The sequence below is a fragment of the Dipteris shenzhenensis genome, chromosome 21 (assembly GCF_047967505.1).
Source record: "Dipteris shenzhenensis isolate YYH24624 ecotype China chromosome 21, Dip_SZ_1.0, whole genome shotgun sequence".
Taxonomy (NCBI): domain Eukaryota; kingdom Viridiplantae; phylum Streptophyta; class Polypodiopsida; order Gleicheniales; family Dipteridaceae; genus Dipteris; species Dipteris shenzhenensis.
In genome coordinates, this window is record NC_141616.1 from 23515775 (window position 1) to 23533955 (window position 18181).

The window sequence follows — 18181 nt, forward strand, 5'->3', positions numbered from 1 at the left end:
GTGTTTTGTAAGTATACATGAGATAAGGAAGGTTATTGGAGTTGTAAGGAATCTTAAGGGAATCAAGCATGTCTGAGATGGATGTTAGTGTATCCGACAGTGAAGTAGTTTGGGGTACAAACTTAGGAGAGTTTATTCTGACAAGGGTGAGTTTTTATACTAAATACTTGCAAAGAAAAATGGGAGTTTGGGATGCTTTGTCCAAGCCAGTGTGCATGGTTAGAAAGCAAATTTATTTCATCAAGAAGAGCTTTGTTTTCTAAAATGAATTGTTGGCTTTTAAGGTTGGGGAAATGAAAGAAGTATCTTTTCCAAAAAAGGAGGGTAAGAATTGTTCATAAATGGTGTGATCCAAATTGAGACAGAGACAAACCTCTTGGAAGATGAGAGGGAGTGCTTGAAGTGTTGCATGAGGATCTAAGGGGGTAATGGGAATGTGATTGAGGCCAAAAAGGATGTGAGAATGGAGAAAGGGATGATGAAAGAAGTTGGGGTCCGAGGTGCAGACATGCAACTGATCATCAAAAGGTTTAAGAAAAGGTTTGAATTGCTTGAGTGAATTACATTGGCAGGTGGAGCTAAAGGACTTTTCTAGAAAGGTAAGTTTAGGTTTGTAAATTACAGATCTAAGGGGTGGAATATACTTCCAACTGAAACGAGAAAGAGTCGAAAGTGTGAAAACTGTCAGAATCAGTGTTTAAGTCTAACTAAATTGTATCTCTTTTTTTTTTTTCCCAAGAAAAAGACTTCTATTAAGTAAGAGAACAAACCCACGAGAGCAAGCTCAAAGTGGAATACATCATGAAATTATAAGGTTAAATAAAAACCCCCTCAGAGTGAGGTGGAAAACAACCAAGGCTGAGGCTGAAAGTGCCACCTCAACCCTATAGTAGTCTCAGAGAAGAAAGGAGAATCCTTCCATTCCTTGAAGAAAGAAGCCCTCCTAGCTGAGGCTGCATGGGAGTCTCCCTCCATACCTGTCCATACGGCCATCAAAGTATGTATGATGTCTGTCCAAATATGTCTGTCCAAATACTAGCCAATGTGTGCGAGGGATGAACCTGAGTACCCTCCAAAGCCTCTGTGCATCTGGCTCTCCAGATATGCCAGGATGCTATGCTCGCTAGAATCTCCCAAGAAGTATCCACAGAGGCATGTACAGCTATAAAAGGAAGGTGTGGTACCACATCCAACGAACAGGACTCAATCCGATGACGTCGAACCAAAATGGCTTGAGAGGAGTCAACTCTCTCATAGAAAACCTGAGGTCCTATAAGTGAAAGCCAAGCCACTGAACCCCATGTCATAAAAAATGGGGAGTGGGCAAAGTGACTGAAAATCTTGGCTACCCCCATCCAAATCATCCTCGCCTGTCTGCAATCCCATAAGCAATGCTGAATAGACTCCGAAGCAAAAAGGCATCTAGGGCATGTAGGGTCGGCTCCGAACCTCTGGACCTCCAAAGGTTCACTGCAATCCCACCATGTATAGAAAGCCAAATGAAGATAGTGATCTTTCTATTCCTGTGGGATTTCTAGAGTCTCCTCCAGAAGCACCTCTGCAGATCCGCAGTGATATCAAAAGTCTCCTAATGAGGAACTCTGGAAGGTCTCCAACCTCTACTACTGAGCTGATATCTCCTGGCATTACTTACTGTGTGTAATGAAAGAAGGGGATGCTCTCCTCTCGATGCCCTGTGTCAATCCACTCCCACTCTCCGGGGTCCCACTGCAAATACCTGATGGAAACTCCCCCATAGAGCCACAGCCTCCAAGACGTGGTAGAGAGTAGCCGGGGGTCTGGGTCTAGGAACCACTGATCTCTACACCAAAAGACCTACAACCCTAATAGGCTGAAAAGCAGATTCAAGCAAGATGTCCTCCGTGGACCTGAGCAATCTGCCACCATCCTAGACACTAAATACCAAAGCATCCTCCTGTGCATCTCGAAAGGCCAAAACCTAAAGCGGAACACCGCCTCTCGAAAAAGTACCTGCCCAAGTGGAGGAAGTGAGTGGCAAATCATCTGTGTCTACCCAAACCTCTGGAAGGGCTGCCTCAATCTGCAAGATCCTCCCTGCACTCCCTTTGAGATGTCCTCTCAGCCTTGACTTGGTCTCCTTTTGGAAGCCTGCGGAAAGCTTTCCAAGTCCCCATAGAAGATGCAAGTCCCCTCTCCCACCTGGACCACTGCATGTAAAGTGAGGCACCCAGTGGTATGCCATGATCCTCCCGAGAGGAAGGAGGAATCCTCCGAAGAGTGCTTCTGAAACTGGCCCAAGCTTTCAGAATGGCAACCATGAGAGGGGACGAAGGTGATCTAAGGTGTGCTATGGTGAAGATCCACCTAACACTACTCATCCAGTCTCCTCCTAAAGAAGGTGTGCACCTCTGTATGCTGCTGATAAGAAAGTCCTTCCACGGTCCCTGCCCTAGCATAAGTCCCCGCACCACCATCTTGCAAAGTAAAGCTCTGCATTGTAAATCTGGATCAATAATATTAAGACCCCCTTCCTATGTAGGGAGGATGAGGGTCTCCCAAGCCACCCTGGCTAAGGCATCTGCTGTGCCATCAAGCCCACTCCAGAGAAAGTTTCTGATCGGTCTTTTGAGCTGAATGATGCAATCCCTAGAGCAGTACCAACATGAACAAACAAACCAGGCCATGGCCAAGAGGACCTGGTTGATCACCACAACTCTAGAGGCAAGATCCAGCTTGGCTGAGCTCCAAAAAAGAAGCTTCCTTCTGATGCTCTCCAAAACGGGAGCAAACTGCTGCGTGGTAGAAATATCCAAGCCGACCTGGCAGCCCAAATACCTGATAGGCTCACCTCTTTGAACCCAAGTGAATCCTATGTCAAGCCCCCAAACTGGAGTGTCCTCATCGCTGATCCAAAAGCCATTGGATTTATGCCAATTTATCTGTGCCCCTGTCGTGAAGCAAAATAAATCCAATGCTGTCCTAAAAGAAGTGAGCGTCTGTGGAGTGGCATTCAAGTAAACTGCTGTGTCATCTGCCAACTCACTATCAACAAGCTCCTCTTCCCTTCTGATGGGAAGTCTCAGCCCAAAGAGGCTGGCATAGAAATCTGAAGCTATGCGTAAGACAACATCAGGCTCTGTCTGTAAAACCCCATGTGAGTTAATAAGCTGGGATACACTCTCTCTACTGTGTCTAGGGCCAAGAGTAGAGAAAAAGTGTTTATTGACTCTACCACCCATCTGAATCTAGAAGGACTCCCATGCATATAGGGAAAAAGATATCCAGATGGTTGAGTATATAACATACAACATGATCAAACCAGAGGATAGAGTATTTGCAGGACATGATCATCTTTTTTATGAGATAGGTACACTTTATGTAAGGCCTGAAGATGTCCCAACAATTCTTGACATAATCGTTTTATCACATCTTTGTTTAAAGAGCTAGCATCATTACGAGTGGCACCTTTTGAGCAAAAGGACACCTCCTTGGTGAGGCCACATTTAGAATGGTCAATAGAGCTTAGGAGGAAGTTGGAGTTGAAGAAGTAATTTAAGTTAAGATGTTCACGCCCCTAGTAGGCATCTTGTTTGCATTGATCCACCTCTTTTGATGACGTTACAAATGAAGGCAAGCAAATGAATGGAAAAGGGTGCAAGAGAGCTCAAGTTATCAAGACACAAAATCTTATAATCAACAACCAAAAACTTCATTTCTATGTCTAAGAGGAAGAAGGGACACACAAAAAGTGAAATTTTTGAGCTCTCTATTGTCAAGGGGCTTTGGTGGTTGTTTGCGAGAGGGACTGAGAGAGGGATTCAAAAGAAGCCTTGTCTTTAGGGGATAAAAGTTCAAGGTTAATAAAGCTATGAAAACTACTATTTAAAGGGGCTAACCCAACTGAGAGGGGGAGGGAAAAGGCACCGTTGAGAACAAGGATGTAGTTGGCGAGGTGGGGGATGATGGTATGGTATTCATTCAAAGCCTTAGTGTCGTTGAGATTGATAGTGGTGGCTAGGTTTGAGGCAACTTTTTCAAGCCCGACAAGGGTGCCATCACTTTTACTTTGCAAGAATTTACGAAGCTTAATCCAACCATTAAGGGAAAGCATTTTAACGAATGGTGCATTTTTTCGAGATCATGCATTCTAATGAACAAAAAGAACTCGGGTTTCTAGAAACATGAGAGTACCACTTTGAGACGCGGGAGAGGGTGTTAGGAGAGGGTTGTTGAGTGACTTGGACTGAAGTGTAGTATCCCCAAGAGTACTTCTGCAAACACAAGAACAGGATTAATAACAAGATTTGTGTAAATAATAGGTAATACAAATTTAATGAAAGGCATCAAGAGGCTAAAAGCCTTGACAACTAAAGTGGACTAAAGATAAAGATAGGAAGAGGATCTAAGTACGGTTAGGATGAAGGGGTAATGAAAACTTAAGGTTTTAAAATTAAAAATGTGAAGAAGAAGAGAGAGAAATAAGCAAGTATGGTGAGGGAATTTGAATGTAGCGGTGGGGGGAGAAAATAAGGGGATCCAATAAGTGGAAAAATAAGAGGAAAAAGCAAGGATAAAGGAGGAAAAAAAGACCAATAGAGAAGAGGGGAATATAAACGGTAATTTAATTTTTTTAAGGAGGGGAGGGAGAAATAAGGTGGAGGGGGAAAGGGAGAGAGGATGAAAAGGTAGCGTAGGGAGAGGAAATAAATTGAAGTAGTGGGACGAAACATTGGGAGGAGAGAGATATTAAAAAAAGGAGGGGGGGGATATATATAGAGAGAGATCTATATAGAATCGACTAGAAGGACAGCATACAGTGGGGAATGGACAACAATCATAGCAGGGGATGGAGTGGACAGCAGGGAATGGCAGTCAGTGCATAGCAGAGAGTGGAGGGACAATGTAGTAAATCATAGGGGAGTAGAGAGCAAGGACAGAGGGTATTGCAATGGGTAGAAGTAGTTGGTAGTTAGGCATTTTATAGTTAGGGGAGAAGGGTAGTAGGGGAAGGGAGAGTTGGGAAGATGGGGAGTTGGCTAGTGAGACGAATGAGTAATAATAAAGGATAAAAAAGGGGGGAGGGGGGTAGATAGAGACTGAAGAAATTTAATTAGCAAAGATTAGGAATAATACTTAGTAGAGAGGATGAATAGGTAAAATAAGGGGGGTTTTGGAGAAACAGAAAGAGGGGGTTTTGAGAGAAATAAAGAGATGGTAGAGAGAGAAAGTGAGAGAGAAAGAGAGAGAGAGAGAGAGAGAGAGAGAGAGAGAGAGAGAGAGAGAGAGAGAGATGGATGTAGAGAGAAGGAGGGGGGGAGAGAGAGAGAGAGAGAGAGAGAGAGAGACAGAGACAGAGAGAGAGAGAGAGAGAGCATAGAAAGAAATTAGGAAAAATAAGGGAGATTGAGGAAACAATACGGAGAAAATTAGAGACGAATTAAGGGGAAAATAAGGGAATTTGAGGGAAAAGAAATTAGGGAAGTTAAGGGAAAATATAGAAAAAGATTAAGGGAAATTTTAAGGGAATCTAAGGGGAGATTAGGGAAAATATAAGATAAAATTTAGGGACATTAAGATAAATTATAATTAAAAAGGATGAAATTAAGGGTTAATAAAAGGAAAAGAAATGAGAAATCTAGGGGAAAAATGAAAATTAAGAAATTAAGTGGATGCAAAAGAAAAAGGAGAATAGTTAGTAGAGGGGATGAATAGGTGAAATAGGGGGGGTAAGAAGGGGTAGGAAGTGTGTGTGTGTGTATGTGTGTGTGTGTGTGTCTGTGAGAGAGAGAGAGAGAGAGAGAGAGAGAGAGAGAGAATCACCATGAATCATGTCTATTAAAAGTTATCTCCCCTCTAATGATCCATGTGCAATGGCAATGACTCTCTCCATAGCCTTATTTCCATCCATTACCTCCCCCTCTAGTATGTGTCCTTTGTCTACCAACTAAAAAAAGCCATGAAAGCAAACAAAGAGACCAAGAGACAAATGCAACAATGATGTTTGTATTTGCATTCACAAAACATGCTAGATAAAAAGAGCAAGGTGTGTTTACTATGGTTAGAGATTTGACTTAAAAGAAAAGAACAAGTCTGTTAGGTAACAACTAAAGTTGTCTTTGTTCAAGAAAAATAACATGTTTCATGCAAGAACAAACAACATAGATGCATGGTTTCATTTCGTTATAAAAGAGGTTGTAACACAACGGATGGATCCTATTATTTGCACCACAAACTAGCATGTTGATGACATTTTCACAAAGCCATTGGATTGTAAAAAAATCAAATGGTGCAAAGGGACATAAAATTGAATGTTGAGAGAGGGGGGGAGGGGAAGAGAGAGAGAGAGAGAGAGAGAGAGAGAGAGAGAGAGAGAGAGCCCCATTTCTAAAATAAACAATGATCACTTTTAACACATGACATCAAGTAAGCTCAACTAGGGCAACTTATGTGTACAACGAGCCAATAACAAAAACTAGCTTACTATATGGCAATGCCACACCATCAAGGATGGTTTAAATCTTTTTTTCTGAGAACATAACTTTGTCTTCTCTTGTTTTATATATTTACACTTGTGTGCATGCTATCCCTCTCAAATACTTCTCGAATTGTGAGACAAAATACAATGTTGACCACTATTTCTACTTCATTATACTTCACCTCGCATCTCCATATGAGTGGCTACAAAGAAAGGTATTCCAACCTAGAAATTTGGTCAGTTTGCAATATTCTTGTTTCTTTGGAAGTGCCTGGGTTATGCAGTTAAAAATATATGGCCTATCATTCCTATTTGAGAAGCAAATGAGAATGAGATTCAAGCATAGAACCATAGCATCATCCTAAGGCTAGATGCAAGATTCAACCGAATACATGATTAAAAAAGGTCATCTACCACATAAGAGGCATTATGTCTCACACACATCACTTAGATCATTATTTTCTTAGCCCTTCCTAACAAGATGTCTTTGACCACCAACTTAGTGGGCGTTCTTAAACTCAAGAAAGGTCTCGAGTACTATAAAGATACATCAGCCACATATTTCATGAATAGAAGCTGAGACAGCAACAACTTTTACACTCATACAGTTTGTTACATCCACAACATATCATGCCTTCAATCACATTGATCCTGGTGACTACCTAGGGCTATTACAGATATGTTGCATGCTGCCTTATGGGGTCCTTTAGCTTGTGCCAATGCTAGCTATATAGATATCTTTTACAATGCTTGATATGTGGGAAAAAAAAACCTAGACTTGTTATGTTCTCTCAGTTACATCTCCCACATTCAAATAGCCCAAACCCCCCCACCCCCACCCCCCACATCTCTATATAGAAAAGGGGGTAGGGACTAATAGAGAAATGGGATAGAAGATTGGAAGGGAGAGAGAGGAAGGGGGAGGAGGAGAGAGATGGGATTGGAGAGAGAGAGAGAGAGAGAGAGAGAGAGAGAGAGAGAGTATGTAGGCAACAAGTATGAGGAGGAAGAATCATAGAAGATAGGATTAGATGTCACATTAAAAGTGATACAATGAGTGGTGGATGGAGCCTTACATATGATAAAATATGAAGAGGGGCAAGGAGAAGAGTGGAGATGAGGAGAGAGGGCACAGCTAGAGACCACACCACAAATGACTAACTGTAAACTAGATTTAGTTGAAAATGTAGAATATACACAAACCCTTTTAGGGTTAGGGTTAGGATTAGGGTATCTAACCCTTTCCTTTTAACACTCTATTGGGTTAGTGCTATGCACATATGATCACATGATGTTGAGCATGGTTTCTCAACACCTTCCCTCAAGATCAACATCATGAAGTACGCCTTCCCTCAAGATGATGATTATGGGGAATCGAAGAAGGACTGAGCATTACATTCCATCACACCCCTTTAATGGGAATGTCCTTCATTTGCGTCAAACCAAGAGCTTTTCGATGCTTCTCGAAAACTCTTTACCGAGTAGTTGGTAAAGATGTTTGCAACATTTTCTTTGCTATCACAATGCTACATTGTGATGTCACCAAGTAACACCATTTTGAGCTAATTGTATAGATTACTACAGGAATTGAGAAAAAGAGTTCTGCAGATGTGATTGATTAGTCTAGTGTCTCATCTTTGAGGAGGGTGAAACAAATCGCAAAAGGGAAAGTCATGCAGGAAAATTCTTCTCTAGGAGAACAATTCAAGGCAATTGATTCTTTATTGCAATGAAAGCACTTGAAACAAGTCAAGACTTATGGCTACATTCTTGGTGATTGTTTATTTGATACTTTAAGGTATTTGTTAGGATCAAAATCACCAACCAAGGAGTTGCACTTTCTCTGATGAAGTGCTCTTTGACATCAATGTGTCTTGGAGTGATATACTAGATTCTTGGCCAATGCTTTAGCCGATTGATTATCACAGTATATTGTTGTTGTCTTTGATTTATCAAAGTAATCTAGTTCTGATAATAGTCTTCTGAGCCATATCCTTTTAGGGTTAGGGTTAGGGCATCTAACCCTTTCCTTTATAGCACTCTATTGGGTTAGTGCTATGCACATATGATCACATGATCTTGAGCATGGTTTCTCAACAACATAACGCCTCCACATTTCCCAAGAACTCTAACTAGAGTACTACTAAAATAGCTCGTTTTGTGTAGCAATACATTCCCATTGAATTTTGCCCTCAAAATTACATGTTCCCGGCTATCACACAAAGATGCTTAGATAGCAAATTGATATTGATCAGCCTGGAAAAAGTTAGGGATACTCCTAGACAATGCTCTCCAGCTACCATGATTGTTCATCCTCAGGTTGTCCTTTCCATCTGATGAGCTGCTCGATATATACCCTGTTGCAGAGTACTCTATCTCTAAAACCCACAATGTGCTCAAGGACATAAAGGACCCTCATCATCCATAGGTAGCAGCTCTGGAAGTATGTGCGCATGATGGCCTGCATGTGTTTTCGGCAAAGATACATGAAATACATTGTGGATCTTGGAGATGCTTAGTAGCTCAATTAAGATGCTACCTCCTCAATCTTGCGGATGATCCTGTAGAGGCCATAGTACCAATGACAAGGCTTTGCATTGATATAATGAAGCATAACCAAGTATCTCCTATGTTCATCCGCATATTCATTCTGCTTGGGTTGGGCACCTTGCATATTCTTTTTAGCCAATTTTAGAAGAGCTTCCATCCTCTCCAAGTCATTTCATGCTTGCTAGTTTTTTATAGCTACGTTTGGAATTGTGGAAGGAATTCCCAATTTGCACCCATACATTACCTCAAATGGACTCATGCCAATAGAGAGATGCTTAGTGCTATTGTGGCCAAATTCAGTGACCTCCGAGTGTCATGACAGAAATGCCTCAGGTATTCCTCTACCCATTTGTTCACCCTTTCAGACTAACCAATATCCTCTCGATGGTATGCAGTGCTAGGAGTGAGTGAAATACCCACTGCTATAATAATTCCTTGCCAGAAATCACCCAAGTTCACATCTTTATCATTGACAATTTCCTGAGGGAATCCATGATGCTTAACATCTGATCAATGAACTACCAAGCAACCTGTAATGCTAAGTATCGAATCTTAGTGAATATGAAATGGGCTTGTTTTGTCAGTCTATCCACCACGACATGGATGTTGTCCCATCCCAGATCTATAGAAGGCAAACGTATGATGAAGCCCATCGTTATGTGGGTCATTTTCCCTTTGCAATGGGTAATGCAACTTGATGCCCACTTTGTTTTGTTGGCACGGAAAACATAATGGCACTTTCTTCTCTACCTTGTCGAAATTATCTGCATTTTTTGGGCTATCAAACCCTATAATACCACTAGTTTTCCCTTACGTGCAAGCGGAGAGTCATAGCATTCAAGTCGACACTAAAGTCCCCCAAGGATTCCATCCAATCACATCACAAGACAATGTTAATTGGACACATGTCCAATGCAAAGAGATCATCTACAAAATCATAATCATGAGAGAGCCCAATTCTTGCATCTTGGCAACATAGTGTGCTAATCATATGCTATCCATTAGCGACTTGAACTCGACGCTATCCACAAGCATATGAATAGTCCTACTCTTGACGTCACCTTTCAGTCTCAGTATCTCGGCACTCCTGGCACACATTAATGCATCAAAAGATATGGAATAAAGTACATGCTGAGTATCCCAATATTGCGCCTTCTCATGCACAGAGGCATTTCCATCAGCATCATTCCATGCATGGAATGGTAAAACATCAGGATGCTCAATAAAAGAGACTCCAAGCATACGACATGCAATACATTGCTTGTGCTAAGTTTGTGTGTGTCACAGGTATGCCCTCCAAGTTAAGTAGTACCAGCTAGATCAAAGGGAATCTCAGAACCACTCTCGACTCTAGCATATGGAATGTGTACTATCTTGTGCGCTCCATATATCTCCTCATGAGTCACATTAAGGATCTCAAGAGCATCCACCAGCTTCTGCTCATCATTAGATAGCTCAATAATCATGCTCAGTTTAATTGTCCCCACATTTTGCATTTTGCATGCTTCCCTATGCTCCATTTCTTGCCACACTAAAAGCATTGATTTGCCCTCTTTTCGTTGTCCATATGGCCCAATATGTTGTTTCATATATTTTTCTACTACAGCATGTGGCTTTTCTCTTGGTCGAGGTTCCTATAAGACTTTGTGTATGTCACTTTGCTACCCGATATTGTGGGAAACTTGGGAAATGGGGCTACTACAACTTTCTGATCATGCCATTCAAGCATTCAGGGTTCTTTTCAAGCTCAAATGCAATCCCATGTAGCCGCTCTTGTACCTATTGACATGCTTGGGCTCAAATACTTCCACGAGCTCGGTGGCTCAATCATTGGTTGAGGAATGTGAGCCCTCACACCGAAGGCCAAGGGTGTATGCAAACCATGAATGCAACATAGCAACTTTCCCTATTATGGGGATTATCATGGCATTGAGACAACACAACTTATTATGGATTATCACCAAACCCTTTGTTGGACCTGAGGCTCTTTCTACCTTTGTAGATGGAGCCATCTCTCTTGATTGGGGTGCTTTCGATGAGTTCCTCCTATGAGCATCGTCAATCCTTTCACGACATGCCTGAACTTTTAGTACAAATCTCCCATTCCGAGCATTTTTTTCCTTTTTCGAGCCTCCGAGCATCGATCTTCGATGTTTCCAAGTTGATTTGGGAGTTTTAGCCCGCTCCGAATGCCCTGGTGGCGATGTCAAAAGCATCAAATTCTACACAGAAAATCATCTTTTGAAGATCACGTATGTCAGGGATAATAAAAGAAAAAGATTTTGAATATGACTTAGTTTGTATTTTTACATGGTTTTTGGTATATTTCCAACATTACATTGGTCCTCTTCTGATTAGTCAAGAGCCTATTTTTCTAAGTCCTAAAAGGCCCAAAAATGAGCTCCCTTTTTTCCTAATGCATAGGCTACTTGCCTTATTGAGAGATTTGTTAACCAACCTACGGCCCCAATTCTAGAAATGTACCATGCAACATGGAGGAAAAACCCTCAAGAAACTGTGCCTGCACATCCTAAGACGCAAGAGAGAAGGACTGGGTCCGTACCACCAGTAGATGCACTCATTGTAAAAGGCATTTGCTCATGCTGATGGTATCATTGTCAAGTAGGGACTCCTCAACATGGACATACTGGGGTGCAATGCAGAATCATCACAAGAGACTTGAAGCCCAAACGTAGTTGACTGGCTACAAGAAAATGCAATCTATAACAAGCACAACTACCTCCACAAGTGAAGGCGAACACAAGGCAAAGAAAGCAAGCCAACTTAGAGAAATAAGCAATAAAACCTATTGTAATGTGCACCCATTACACTATGTAGAAACACTAAAAATGTCAATGGAGAAGCTCGAGAGAAAGGTCGATGAAGAAGCTTCAAAATAGAGCCCCAACGAGGCTGTGAAAGGCCTTAAAAAGGAACTATGAAAAGCTATCTTTCTTACCACCACCTAAGACAATTAGGATTACTAACCTAAGACCTTTAGGACTATTAAGAATCTTAGTTAGCTTAATCTAACCCAATTCTAAAACTAACATATATACCTTTCTATGACTACAATATATACAATCGTCCAAATTTAGAAATTTTTAATCTAAAACTTAACCTATCCCTCACCTAACAAATCTACTAAACCTAAGCTAACCCGAAGTTAAAACTAATCACCTACTAAACTTAAGTTAAAACTAATCCAAGAAATAATTAATCTATTCTGAAGTTCCTTAAAAGATGGCACGAAAATCCCAAGTTGGGCGATGCAACCACGTGAATTGATTGGCTTCAAAGATCAGAGACGGATCGGGAAGGGCCACGCAATTGGTAAGGACTGGTCGAGACGGGGTGAACAATCTTGGATGTTCGGAGCTAGTCTTTCAGTTAGCCAATTGAGGGCTCCAAGATAGCAAGCCGATGAACAACTGGCAGCCCGCAGCAGGATGTTAGTTTCGCTTCAACGAGTTGGCCTACTGCTACCATTCGGTTCTTCACAATTGTGACGACAGAGGACAAAAAGTAACGTGGGGCTAGATAGCCTAGACGTGTGACTTGCTGTATTGGCATTGGCCATCAGGCGGCAATTCCTTATGTGCGTTGCAGATTTAGGCGGCGTTGTTGGAAATTCAAAGTTTGCCCGTCGTTGATGGACTTCGTGGTGGTTGTGCGTCGTTCCTTAGCATTATCGGTTGGCTATGGCGTAGCATCTAGGGTTCAGAATGACGGGCAAAGGTGCGAAGGTCGGAATGACGAGCAAAGGGGGAAGCAAAGGTGCCAAGGTCCTAGCTCTGATACCAATGTAGAAAAGGGGGTAGGAGCAGATTACAGAAAGGGGATAAAAGAGCAGAAGGGGGGGAGAGAGAGAGAGAGAGAGAGAGAGAGAGGAGGAGGGATATGGGATGTATGGGGGTGCTGCGGGGGTGGGGGGAGAAGGAAGAGAGAGAAAGAGATCTCAAACCCATGACAAGGTCTTAACAGTATTTCCAACGGCGAATGCAACATTCTTTAAGACAACGGCCTATTCATGTAAAGGTATATATAATTATTTGGCTCTGGGCACCAAGTTTTAAGCATCCACAGTTGACTGTCTCTTGCCCATGCATTGAAAGCGGATACCAAAATACATGCATGCCTGTTTTCAAGTTTCCTAAAGTGAGCAGATCCCTTACAGAGTGATTCTGTTTGGAAATTCTGTATAGAGTCAACCAGATGGTTCTCTTCTGAAGACCTCGTTTGAAATCCCTCTCTCTCTCTCTCTCTCTCTCTCTCTCTCTCTCTCTTATCACACATAATGCCAGCATACATGCATGTACACTGCTTCTAAAATTATGGTGTTTTTATTGTTGTCCTTACTCTGTTCTTTTCCTTCTCCTCTTCTTTGAGTTTCATTGCTCCTTTGTAGGACTTGTAATACCACTGCCAAACATGGATGTATTGCATGCAATACCTAACTGCAACCACCTCTGACAAGCACTACAGGGTAGATGCCATAAGGCTCGCTTGGTTATTTAGTGGTTATAGGATGTGCATACTAGAAACATAAACACAGATGTGATTACAATCAGTACAATTATGTGGGAGATGCTCTACACGATAGATGTTGGTATATCAATGCCAAACATGTATGTATTGCATGCAAATACTCTACAGGGTAGATGCCATAAGGCTCGCTTGGCTATTTAGTGGTTGGGGTGTGCACACTCGAAACATAAAAACAGATGTCATTGCAAACATGCAGAACCACATAAATTTTGAGCAGCAGATATGCAACGTCAGACGATCAGTAACTCTTCAAAACTCCTCACTCAATTTGACCTTCCTCCCTCAGGCAAATCAATAAGAGGGACCTAACAGGACTCAAATTGCAATTTTGTATTCGGTTTTGCTCACAAAATCTGCACTAAATCTCCCATTCAATAATGTGATTGCCAGTATCACTGCTTTCTCCAATTTATAGTCTCAAAGGAACGCCCCCCCCCCCCCAAAAGGGCGCCGCACCCTCCCCCCCTCTTTCCCTCTTCCCTCTCTCTACCCCTCTCTCACATGCACACATGTGCAGTAAAGCATCCAAATGTGTCTTTCAGATATCACTAATTACGTATGTGATGTATCAAAATGGAGTCATCAGATGGTTACTATGAGAACTACAATATTCCATACAAAATTAGATAACTCCAATAGAGTGGCTATCATCCTCCTTATTTAAAAGCTTATGTCAATGCCTACTTGCAAAGGTGCCTATACTACTGCCGCAGAGTAAATTCTCATGTGCCACACAATGCAAGGCCAAGAGAAGATCTATGCCAAACTCTAGTACACAATCTATCCCCCTCTCATGTTATCTTTTCCACTACGTTCTATAAAAGCAACTTATTCTGCTTTTTCTGCCTTTTTAATGACACCAACTTCTGCAGGCCTAATAAGCTTGTCATTGAGCCTATATCCGGGCTGCACATGCAAAAAAAAAAAAGTATGTATCAGCACACATTAGCAAGCACCTGCCACACTAATACATAATCAAAAGCCATTTCCTCCAATACACACAGAGATTTGTCACTCATCTTCAAGCTATATCCACTTGCTTGGTAATTTTTCCTTTAAATTTATATTTATTTAAAATATTTAAGATAGTATTTTTTGCAAAAGAATGAAAAAATTTTCAGCCCATTTCGTGGGCTGAAAAAGGCGAGTTTTTGGATGCCAAATTGGGCCAGCCCAGTCCCCCAAAAACTTGCTATCTTGGGCAACTTGTGCTGTGGGCCTATATAAGAAGGGCCTCCCCTCCCTCATTTCACACAAAATCACATGCCCCATTTCTGTCCCTCCTCTCTCCTTGGTACAGCATCCCTCCTCCCTTCCCCATCTTGCTGCAGCCAGCCTTCCTCTCAGGCCCTCTTGGCAGTGCGGCTTTTCTCTCCTCTGCCAGGCTTCTCTCTACGGCAGCCACTTTCACTCTCTACAGTTTCAGGCTTCTCTCTCTTCAGAAATCCGCCCCTTTCTTCACCTCTGGAGCAGCAGCAGTACACCTTTCTCTTCCCCCCGTCAGGGAGGAGCAACAACACCCTCTCTCCATGCCATTACTCCACTCTAAGGCTTTCTGTCTCCTCCCAGCATCACTTTTTCTACGTTTTTCTCTCTCCAGCCCCAAGATCTCATCCATCCAGGCAAGAGAGGCTGCAATTGCATAACCTAGGGAGTATAAGTGGAAGGGGAGTTTGATTCTGAGAATTGTTTATTTGCAGTACATTTTTCACATTGAAATTTCCCCTTTTTCTAGAGATCTAGGGCATGCAACTAATGTGAGATGAAGTTGTGATTATGCAGGCATCTTCCTTGCGGATTGAGGTGCCCATGGAGTTCAGTTCCCACTAGTATCAGGTGTATAGCCCAGTCTGAGCACTCATCCTGCAGTTGTAAATAAATCCTTTGTCTATGTCCATTTCAAGAGTTTGAGTCCAAGTTTGTAAGGTGCATTGAACCTTGGTCTTTGTATCTCCATTTCAAGAGCCTGGACTAAAAAAAGTGGGGGGAGGGGGGGGAGGCGAGGGTTGTATTAGCCCCTTAACCCAAGTGCAATGCAAATACCAAATTGTGTATATCTCTTGGTTGTTACTCTCAATTGAGCAAGTTGTCAAGTTCTGCAAGTTCCATTCTAACATGCATCTATGAGCATCTTCAAAAAGTCTAACTTGGCACAGACATGAAGACCGACGAGAGGCCCAGGAAGCATTTGGGGCTTTCAGCAGCAGCCAAGGAAAGGTGTACCCTCTCGTCAGCAAGTCAAGGGTACACCTTTAAGGGTACCTAGACCATTTATCTTTCATGGTGGCTCCAATCCAAGGTGCTGATGTGATTCTTGGGATATCTTCGCATACGCAAGTCAACCCATGGCTTGAAGAACATTCTAACCCTCCAACATATTAGCATTTCAGCAGGAGTATCAGGGAACTCTAATCCTCTGGTAAGTCGTCCACAATCTTCCACAGTAATTAAGTTCTTTCCTTATTTTTGTACGCATAAAGGAAGATATTGAAGTAAACTCAAATTCTATCACGCAAGAAAGTTATTTTCCTCAAGTTGTTTTTCTCAAGAACTTCCTAGTCATCTTTCTCCTGAAAGACCGGAAGATCACAAAATTGAGTTAGCCAAGGCCAACAGGATGAAATATTTAATCAAGTTCAAGAACTCCTAGCCAAAGGCTATACCTAGATGAATCCAAGAACATTCCCAAACTCATCCTCTAAAAACACAACATAGTGCAGTTTCAATCTCATGATAGTCACTCATAAGATTGAAAACCATAAACTCCATCACGCATAGCAGGGACTAGCTACTATGACATCCCCACTGACTTCATCAACGCCCAACAGTGGGGGTAGACCATAGTATAAAAGTATGCTCTCATGGCTTACTCGGTTTAGAAGAAAGATAAAACTTTCAAGATATATATAAATTATAGAGCCCTAAACAAGCAGGCTATTAAAAACCTCTTTTCAATCCCCCGAATAGATGATATCTTTGATCGTCTAGGAAATCTCAAATATTCAGCCGCATAGATCTTAAGAGTGGCTACCATCAGGTCCGCCGTATTGTGCCGGAGGATATTCATAAGACAGCATTCCAAACAACTTGTGGACTTTATGAGTATCTAGTAATGCCATTTGGCCTTACTAATGCCCCAACCACTTTTAATTGCTTGAGGGCATGGCTGTTTAGAGACCATGCAGTCTTCTTTGATGATGTTCTCATTTTCAGCAAGAATGAAGAAGAACAGAGAGAGCATCAGAAAATTGTATTCCAAGTTTTATCTGCAAATGCTCTCCTCATGAAGTATTGTGAACCATTCAAAGGGTTGCAAGTAATCAATCACATCTCACTTGGGTTGAGCCTTCCATCCCACTAGAAGATACATAATGCAATTCCACATCAGCTTGATCAAACCCTTTGTTGGAGAACAACCTCGAGAGCCAAGTCTTGAAGACCCACATGAGGTGGAAGACAATGAGATACTTTTGCTCTCAAAACAGATCATCTTTCACAACTTCACCACTTGAAGACGAGGAAAGGCCAAAAAGAAGTATCTCCTTAAGTTTAAGGGATTTCCATCCACTGATGCAAAATTAATGGATAGAGCTATGTGTCAGGAATTTCCTCACATCCTGAATGCTTATGAGGAAGCATTCCAGTTAAAGATAACACAGTGAAAGGAGGAGGGAATGTCACTCATCTTCAAGCTATAACCACTTGCTTGGTAATTTATCCTTTAAATTTCTATTTATTTTAAAATATTTAAGATAGTATGTTTTGCAAAAGAATGAAAATGTTTTCCTACTATTCAATTAGGTCATGAGGACTAGATCTAGCAATTGAGAGTGGACCTCTTTGCTTGGGTTTATGGGCATTAGTGCCCCGCAAGAGTGATGCCCTCTCAAGAGGGACATCAAAAACCACACCTACCTGAGTATCCACTTCTAAGACCAATCAAATGCATAGATCGCAGACCGACCTAGCAACCATCTAAGAGAATGCCTCTGAGCCTTGGGTGTGAGCCAAGACACAAGCCAAGAGACATGGAGATACAAGACAAGACGACATACTAATAAACCTCTTCGCTAAGGTTAATCAAACTGACAAGTGACAAGAACCCGTCAGTGAAGTCAACTTTCAATTCTGATAAGTTTGAATTTTTAGGATTTTTTGACATGTTGCAGGCTGCCACAAAGCAGGCTGTAGGCTGAGCTGGAAGCAGGGCCAGCTGGCCCAGCCACTGGGCCATAGGAGGGGGCAAGTGGCAAGGAGGAGAGAGGCAAGTATGTCAAAACTGTCAAAACTAGAGAGCTGAACTTGGAGGGCTCATATCACACTCTTCAAAGCAAAAGAAAGAGGGCTTTCTGAGGCAAAAGAAAGCTGGTATACCACAGTAGATCCTCTGGGAAGAAGAGGCGAAAATATGCGTCAGGTCGCCTTCACCTTCTTGAACAAAGTCGACTGGTTTTTCTCTGTTTTCTCCTTCAATATGCAGCCATTGCTGCTCAGATTTCAGCACAAGGTAGCTCTAGGTATGGAGAAGCTTGCCCTGGAAGGAATTAGGAAAAGACAGAGCAGGCGCAAAGAACTTGCAGTAGAGAATTTCGACGATGTTTCTGCAATGGCGACGAGCAGCGTGCG

General features: G+C 42.0%; 1 protein-coding gene across 1 annotated transcript in view; it reads right to left on the reverse strand.

The window, feature by feature from the left end:
- Positions 1–14121: 14121 nt before the first annotated feature.
- The window catches only part of LOC147888654 (grpE protein homolog 2, mitochondrial-like), a 25859-nt gene continuing 21799 nt past the window's right edge, over positions 14122–18181 (reverse strand). Inside the window, exon 5 of the mRNA XM_087392759.1 lies at positions 14122–14461. Within this exon, the coding sequence (XP_087248885.1) occupies positions 14384–14461 (78 nt within the window). The 3' untranslated portion in view covers positions 14122–14383. The remainder of the gene's footprint in view (positions 14462–18181) is intronic.